At 32.4% G+C, this 9,172-nt stretch overlaps 1 protein-coding gene across 1 annotated transcript; it reads right to left on the reverse strand.

Annotated features, from left to right (window-relative positions):
• Positions 1–383: 383 nt before the first annotated feature.
• On the reverse strand, positions 384–5,054 carry LOC147810953 (uncharacterized). Its single transcript, XM_087162165.1, has 4 exons — positions 4,979–5,054; positions 3,557–4,870; positions 2,789–3,466; positions 384–2,671 (listed from the first exon to the last, which is right to left on the reverse strand). The coding sequence occupies exons 1-4, from the start codon at positions 5,052–5,054 to the stop codon at positions 384–386; spliced, it is 4,356 nt and encodes a 1,451-aa protein (XP_087018291.1).
• Positions 5,055–9,172: the final 4,118 nt, after the last annotated feature.

Genomic DNA, 9,172 nt, shown 5'->3' on the forward strand with positions numbered 1-9,172 from the left:
CGCAAGCGCAACTTCAAATGAAGGTGACAAGCATAAAAATTTCCAAAGTACCTTACGAAACATCGTTACCACAAGAAGCGGCCGAACGGTTAAGATTCCATCAAGATATTTGGACACATAATTTTAAATTTATATTAGATTTTTTGTTATTTTGATTAATGAAATACACATAATCAAAAGGTGGGAGTGTTACGTCACTCTCATAAGATGACGTCATTCATTTAAAGTGTAAATAATAACTAAAACGATTTTTTAGCCTGTGTATATATGAAAAGTGTGAGTGGCAACAAAAAGAATGTTGTGCTAGATGTGTTCTATGAAAATAAAAATGGTTGCTTTTGTAAATATGTGTACGCAGGTATTTCTTGTAAATTTAAGTTATTTCATCGCTGGATAGATCGGGTAGATTTATCGGAAGCACGATAACGGAAGATAACGGACTCGCAGTCACACAGAACACTAATCATTTCTTCGTATGAAAGGCATGCTTTCCCCAAAATTTTTCGAAGAATATTTTTTACCAATTTCACCATAATCTCCCAAAAGCCTCCCCACCAGGGAGCAGATGGTGGATTAAATTTCCATTCAATTTTGTATACTGATGTTTCAGCTTCAATTGACTTCCAATCTAAGGACTGAAGTAGATTCTCAGCTCCTATAAAATTACTCCCGTTGTCACAATAGATGATGTGAGGTCTTCCTCGGCGAGCAATGAATCTTCGTAAACTTAAAAGGAACGCCTTAGTTGAAAGTGACAGCACAAGTTCGAGATGTATTGATCGATAAACGGCACATGTGTAGATGACAATCCAACTTTTCACACCTTCCTTTAAATGAAGAGGTCCGGCAAGATCTATCCCGACCACTTCAAAAATAGAAGCTTCTTTAACTCTGTCTTCAGGTAAACCTACGGGAACAGTTTTTATACTTCGTGCATTATATCGTTTGCATCTAACACAGGTCTTGAGGATGCGACGAACTGCTCGACGTCCATTAATAATCCAATAATTTTCTCTTAAATTGGACAGTAAAATTTGCAGTCCAGCATGTAAACATTTCAAATGCTTCTCTTTGATTAGCATATCAACCAATACAAGTTTTTCTGGAAGCAGAATAGGCAATCTAAAATTCTCGGTATCATTTCTCTCTGTCAATTTTGTTTTAATTCTATACATTCCTTTTTCATCTTTGAAGACATTCAATGATTTTAAGCTTTTTATATAATCTGCAGTAAAGGCTTCATTTTGTATAACTTTTATAAGTTTGATTTCTGCATTTTCTATTTCAGCCAGAGTTAGTCCACCTTTTTGCCTATCTTTTTCAGACAGTTTGCAATTTTCAAGGAATCTTAGAATCCATCCAACCATTCTGACATTTTTTGTGTAGCTTGAAAAATAAGAAAAAAACTGGTTTGTTCCAAGCAAATTTTTACTTACGAGTATGGTTGTTCTTTTTTCCTTTTCCTTGTTGATAACGTCTTCATCAATTTTATATTCAGATAGAGGCCATGTGTTTTCAGGTAATTTCAACCAGGAAGGACCTTCCCACCACCTTGAACTCAATAATTTTGTTACCGAGCAGCCGCGTGATGGTAGATCGGCTGGATTAGAGTGACCGGGAACGTGTCGCCAATTTCCTGATGAAAGAGCACGGATTTCTTTAACTCTATTTCTGACAAACACACTCCATGGCTCATCTTTCTGGATCCATTGTAAAGCAGTTGTAGAATCGGACCAATAATGAATCTTGACATTTTCGATTTCCAAGCTTTTCTTAACGAAATCTGCTAGACGAGTACCAATGCAACAGCTTAGAAGTTCAAGTCTGGGAATAGATATTCTTTTTAAAGGTGCTATTCTTGATTTAGCAAGTAACAATTGTACTGTTGTTTGATATGGTGTCTCACATCTTATGAAAATAACAGCTGCATATGACAGACCACTAGCGTCGCAAAATACATGAAGACTTAAGCTACTATTTCTCAAAATAGCGTGACGGGGAATTTTCACTGTATGCAGTATATTCAGATCTTCCAACCATTTGAGAAATTTCTTTTTTATATCCTCAGAAACTTTTGAATCCCAACCTAATTTTGATTGCCAACTTGTTTGCAATAAAATCTTCGGATATAACATAATTGGACAAGTAAATCCGATTGGATCAAACACTCGATTAGCAAAAGATAATATTACTCTTCTGGTGATAATTTCTGGAGGATCAATAATTGTTCGAGTGTCACAAAACAATACGTCTTCTGATCTGTCCCACAGAAGACCCAACACAGGTGACGGTTCAAATTTTTCAGTTAAGTTTTCTTTCTCTGTAAACTCCCAACCTCGCAGTTCGAATTTCGCTGCAGCCATTAAGTCTGTCGAACATTGAATGAACTCTTTTAACTCTTGTTCAGAATCTACAGACGTGACACAGTTGTCAACGTAGAAGGATTTTTTCAACTTCATAGCCACATCTTGGAAATTTGAGGATTCATACTTGTTCAAATGATGTTGAATAACAGCTCCCAGCAAAAAGGGACTGCAATTTAAACCAAAGGCAACTCTGGCGTGTTGAAAAACTTTAACTGTTTTCGCTTCTTTTTCCTCCCACCACAGAAATTTTAAATATTTTCTATCGTCTTCATTTACGGATATTTGGAGAAAAGCCTTCTTTATATCTGATACAACTCCAATTTTCTTTTCTCGAAATTTTATTAGTAAGGTAGGGATCATTTTTAACAAATTTGGTCCTTTCATCAGGTAGTCATTTAACGATAAGTTATCTCTTGTTTTACAAGAAGCGTCAAAAACTGGTCTGACATTCGTGGTGGAATTGGACTTGAAAACTCCTCTATGAGGAAGATAATGGCCGGTACCTTCGTTTGATTCTTCGATGAAACCTTCTTTTATCCATTCTCCAAAAACTGCATTATAACTATCCAAACGGTTATCCTTGATAAGTTTAGTTGTCATCGTTTTCAATCTTCTGCCCGCAATATCTCTGTTACTGAGCATATCGTTTACATCTTTCACCCAAGGAAGACTAATTTCATATCGACCATCTGGGTTTATTTTGACATTTCTAGAAAAGTGTTCCGTTGCAAGAGCATCGTATTCTTCTGAAGTAATTGTCTCGCAAGGATCAGATATACCAATTGTTTCCAATTCCCATAAGTCAGTAACCGAAGTATTTTGAATGAAAAGTGATGTTGAGATAAGCCCAGTGGAACTACAAGTATGGTTTGTTTTTCCCATTACAGTCCAACCAAGGTACGTTTCCATCGCTACCAGTCCGCACTTTAATTGCATGGTTTGACCAGTGTATAGTTTTCCAATATAATCCGCTCCTATCAAAAGTTCGATTTGTTGAGAATCTTTACCTACATCAGAGATATGGATTCCTTTACTTCGTAATTCAGCTAACCAAGAACCATTTTTCAAACTTGGAATACATCCACATATTACCTGTTGGTCTAAAACTTGAATTTCGAACTTGTTATTTTTCTTCATATTTCTTATCCACAATGTGTATTTTTTATGTTCTTTTCTGGAACTAGCTCCACCAAAGACTACGTGTGTTAAAGTTTCATATTTGTTGGTCTTCCATCCCATTTCATTTATTGTTGATTTCAGGATGTACGACCGTTGAGATCCTGTATCACATAGTGCTCTAACAGTTTTCCGTCGTCCATTAGCTTCAATAACTACCATAAGGGTTTGCAATAAGACTTCAGGTTGGCTTTGATTCGACAAAGTAGTATTTTCTTCAGCTGATGTGCCCACAGCCGGTGTCTGATTTATTTGGCTCAAGTCTGGGCACATTACAGGCCAATGTCTTTTGTTACAAACAATACATCGAATATTAGCCCTGCAGTGTTTCGAGCGATGTCCCACCTTCAGACATAAGAAACAGGCCTTTTGTTTCTTTATTATTTCCTGTTTCTCATCTAATGATAAATTCTTTCCTTTAAAACAATTTTCTGAATTATGTTGCTTCCCGCAAAAAATGCAGTTGCGTTTAAAATGTGGTGCTATTGGCTTATTCTCAGAGAGCAAATCATTTGCAGTAAAAGCAGGAGTTGATATTTCGAAATCTTTGTCTCTTTTACGATGCGAAGAGTCATTATTTTTAAAACCATTTTTTGCCATAGAAATACGTTCTTCGCCTTCGACTTCGGCTCTCAAAAATGTTAATAACTGCGATAATTTATTGCCATAGGAATCACTTGAATCATTTTCCTTAGTAATTACAGGATTTCTCAGCCACACTCTTAATAAATCCTCTGGAATACATGATTCCACAAGCGGAAACAACATTGCTGCGTATTTCTCTTTTGTTACGCCAATAGACTCCAGTGAACGCAGATATGACTCCAATTTATCGTAAAGTTGCATTATGTTCATCTTTGCTTTTGTGTTCATTACATTTTTCACCACTAAATTTAATAATTCTCTTACGTAATATTCGACGAGAAGTTCTTCCCGCCCAAATCTCGTTTTTAAACTTTCTACCACTTTGGCATAATTATCAGCAGACGGCGGATAACTGTCCACGATTTCCCTTGCTCTACTTCCGACAACCATGCATTGAATGAGATATTGGAATTTGTCCTCATCACTCATACCTTCATCATCATGGATTCGACTAAATTGGCTCCAAAAACTTAACCAATCCTTGACTTCCCCACTAAATTTAACTAATTCTATTTTGGGAAGCTTTAATTTTGTCTTTTCAGCCGCCACAGACAAAGCGGTTTCGGGAAATGTGAGAAATTTTTCCAAATATATTTTAACTTTAATACGAATTGCATCGGTTTTTTCCTTGTACTCTTCAATTTTATCGTATTCTTCAGATAAGTTTTCTGATTTGGCGTCAACTAATAATTTATATATTTCTTCATCTAATAATGCCAAATCGTTTGCAATACGTTCAAAAGAGGAAAATTTAATTTCAATATCTTCACGGGTACTTTTATTTTCCTTACACATCGCCAATAACTGATTATAACGTTTTGTAAATGTTCCACGAACAGGAGTTCGTTTGGCGATAAGAGAATCCATAATTGCAGTCGCCAATTAATATTGCAAAAGAAAACTAACCTTTAAAATCCGGGTCACCACAATGTTTCGTGCTTCCGATAAATGCGGCTGTGTGTCTGTCTGTAATCACAATATATCGCCCCAAAAGCCTCGCCCTGGCACGAAACTTGACACAAAATTATGTTTTGACATAATGAAGAAGTATTTTTTTTCTTTTTCAAAAATTTGGATTAGTTTTTTAGTTATCAGTCATTTTGTAAGAAAATCTATGCTTTTTCGTCTTCAAATAAGAGCCATATTAAAAAAACTATTAAAAAATGCATATCTCTTATAAATGTATGCTAATGCCAGCCTTACAATTGAAATATTAAATTTCGACAACTTAAACCAATAATATACGAAGGAATTAATAATTTAATTGTAAGGTTCGCATTTGTTTACATTTATCAAAGTGGAGAAAAGTTTAACTTTTGTATTAAAAATGTGGCAACATATTCCATACGTAAATAGAACGCTTTGCTTTGATTTATTTGTCGCTGTTCATAATTGTTATAAAAAGTTTTTCTTCTTCTTTCCACGCTCTATTTTTTTTTTCTTAAGGGAAGACGATAATTTTTGTAGCAATGTAGAAATAGAAATTGATACCATAAAAAATTATATAGAAATAGAAATTGATACCATAAAAAATTAATTCGTTTTTGGGGTAGACTATATTTGAGGGTGCCCCCGCCAAGTTGTGATTGAGGTTGATCGCCAAGCTGGGCGATGTTGAAAACCAATCGTTATTCTGATTGGTTTAGATTTTAATCGTGATTCTGATTGGTTAAGAATTTAGCGTTGTTTTTAAATGTAATTTCAGAGATCCGTTAGTTCTACCAAAGAACTTATACGCTTCGCGTAAAGAAGGGAAACTTCCTATACTATCAATGTTAAGTCGTAAGGATCTTTCCCCCAACTTGGGCGCTGAAGGTGTAATGCAGGAAAGCCACCATCAAGAGCGATTGAAGAACGGGCGCAGATCATTTGATTTTCACCCAATGCACTCATATTTTCTCCGTTAATTATAATCGGATTCGATTTTGCTTTTAAATTTTTTTCAGTTCACAAATTTAGCAGGATTATAATTTATTTTAAAGTAGTAAATATTTATTTAACAAAAGTATTTTACATTAAAAAATAAGAATTCGTTAAAACTTTAAAAAATTGAGTAAAATTTATTTCCCCTTGAAAAAAAAAAACTTTTTCGCTTTGTTAATTTTTCCATGTGTGTATATGTATAAGAAATGTGCTATATATAAATAAAAATTTTCAATTATATATATACTTAGAGTTTTAAAAAAATAAACAAGACACTTGTTGCAGAATTTGTTTTATCTTTATTAAACTTATCTAAAAATATTCTTTCTGGTTATATATTTTAAGAATATACTTTTCAATAAAATAAAAATTACACAAATAAAATTGTATACATTTTATACAATAAATAAATATTTGAGCAAGTTTATGAAATAAAATAACATAAAATTAAAAAGATGCAATATTGGTTCATTGGAACTGCACTAAGAACAAGTCTGCATTATTTTTGATACATAATCTTTAATTTTAGAATGTCTTGAACACAATCTACATCTGTTGTGTAGTCAGTCTGTCAGTATCAACATTTCGTAACGATACAATTTTGCTGGCCTCTAATCATTTCTTGCACCTAATATTATTAAAAAAAAATCACACAGTAAGATTAAAGTGCTAATATGACATAAGAATGCTGTCTAATTCGAGAACGGAACTTAAAATGCATGGCATTAATAAATTATATGTATTATTTTTCTAATATAATACATAGTACATAGTAATTTCAAATATAATACATAGTACATAGTAATTTCTAATATAATACATAGTTGTACTAATATTTTATTAAATAGTTTTAAAAAAGCAGACAGTGTTTAAGGAAAATATTTAGAAAGGAAATTTAATAACAAAACAATTCATTGGGTGATTAAATAACAAAATCAATTAAATTTATGTTTTACTGGCAGTATCATCTTCATAGCATGCAGGGGCCCTGGGCACAAAAATATTTTAGACCTATAATGTGTCGTAATGTTTAAAAACAAACTAAAAAACTTCACATACAAAAAATAAATCATTTTTGAGATACAGTCCCTGGCCAAATTATTAGACGCACTTTAAGATTCTATGTAAAATTATAATTATCAGGTAATACTATACAGCTTTATTGTTTTTACGTAGTTGAAACCGGTTTCCACTTCTTTACGTTAGTGTATCAGTTGGTTAACATTGAAATGAAATACGTTAAAAATAAATACAAATAGGAGGTGAATGAAAAATCTCCTGAATGAAAATTCATTCGTATGTTCAACTATAAAAGCATTAACATGTATATTAATACTTTTAAAATTAAATACATTATATTAAGAAATTAACGCGTATGTTTAATTATAAAAGTATAGTATGTAAACTCTTGCAAATTATGTCATTATTAAAAAACTACAGTGCGTCTATTAATTTGACCTAATTATTATAATATAATAATATAGTACCTGATACAATAAATAATCTGTATTTTTATTACATTTTGTCGTATTTATATTACATATCGCCTAATTTAACCAATTGATACACAAACGTAAACAAGTACAAACCGGTTTCAGTAGCGTAAATACAATAAAGCTGTGTAGTATCACCTGAGTAATTAAGATTTTACATAGAATCTTATAGTGCGTCTAATAATTTGGTCAGGGACTGTATAATACAATAATTTTAACTAATTTTGATTACCACAAAAACTCAAATAAAGTACTTTTAAACTATGCATAGTTTAAAAAAAATTGATACACTAACCTGTTGTAATCCTCATATAATAAAATAAGAAAAATAGTTTTCGGTTGACTTTTTAAGTTTTCTTGGTGATAAACTACTCCAATTATTGGTGTTTGATAAGCAATCACCATTTGTAGAAAAAAAAATGCTAGAAAAAAAAAATATTTTTTGAATATATAAGGTAATGTTTTTAGTCCTAAATTCTTTTTAATGCAATTTTTCAAAAAAGTACGATTCTCTAGGGCCCCCTGAGAAAATGGGGTCCCCGGGCATTGCCCTGTGTGCCTATAAGTAAAGACGGTACTGTTTACTGGACATTTAGAGCTAACAGATAAATAATATATATATATCTACTATAAACCACTCTATAAATATTATATGAATAAAAAGTAACACTTTTTACACTTAACACTATAATAATTTCCTATACGTAATAAACTTTCAAAAATTTAAAATGTCAGATTTATAGATCTTTTTCACATTTCTTGAAAAACATTTAAATTTTTACTTAGTTATATACATAAATTTCATTTGTAAATATTTAATTCCGACCGAAAAAGATAAACGCACTTATGGAATTATACAGAATTTAAAAACCAAATGAAATTAAATTAAAGTCAGACACTATAAATTAGTCACACATTTAGTTACAATTCTAAGTCAGTCTTATCTAATAGGCTCATATAATCAATCACTGAAAAATAATTTACCGAAATCTTCGAAAATGCTTAACTATTTACTTACATTTCGATATTTTGAGGAAAGCGAAACAATTTCAAATTTGGATAACCCGCTCTATTTACATTGCAGTAAGCACAGCTATCATAATTCTTTGCCTTGCGCACAGAAGAATCACTGAAAAATATTGAAAGAAAAAAAGAGGATAAGAATCTTTATTAAAACTGAAAGCAAGGAGAAAAAAATCAACAGAAGATAGGTTATACAAAGCGCACTTACTTGTTAGGGATAATTGTCAAATTAACGTCCGCCATTGATTGATTTCTCATTTGCTTCTCTCTCCAAACTCTCCTTCCAAAACTAAGGATGATATTGCGCATGCCCCTGGAGACAAACTTCTCCGCCGTACAAGAAGCGCTGGCATTGTGCCAAATTTTGTTACGACTTTCGCGAGTTTCCCATCTTTATACTTATACAATCTTTGGTTCTACTTTGGATACTGGCTGGTAAGGTTACTCTTGCTTCTGGTACTAAAAATGAATACTGTCAATAAGACAAATCTTAAGTTTCTGTACGATTTGAATAACAAAGGAAAAAAAGTAGTGATTGACTGGTGT

This window comes from Parasteatoda tepidariorum, chromosome 4, assembly GCF_982258835.1.
Source record: "Parasteatoda tepidariorum strain Cologne lab strain chromosome 4, Ptep-v5.0, whole genome shotgun sequence".
Lineage (NCBI taxonomy): Eukaryota > Metazoa > Arthropoda > Arachnida > Araneae > Theridiidae > Parasteatoda > Parasteatoda tepidariorum.

Bases quoted from the DNA above. Each gene is read 5' to 3' on its own strand.
- LOC147810953 (XM_087162165.1), bottom strand. From the start codon at position 5,054: ATGGATTCTCTTATCGCCAAACGAACTCCTGTTCGTGGAACATTTACA. The intron at 4,871-4,978 runs GTAAGGAAAATA...ATAAATTATTAG, and splicing joins TAATCAGTTATTGGCGATGT to TTGACGCCAAATCAGAAAAC. The intron at 3,467-3,556 runs GTGGAGCTAGTT...TTCAAGTTTTAG, and splicing joins TTTAACACACGTAGTCTTTG to ACCAACAGGTAATATGTGGA.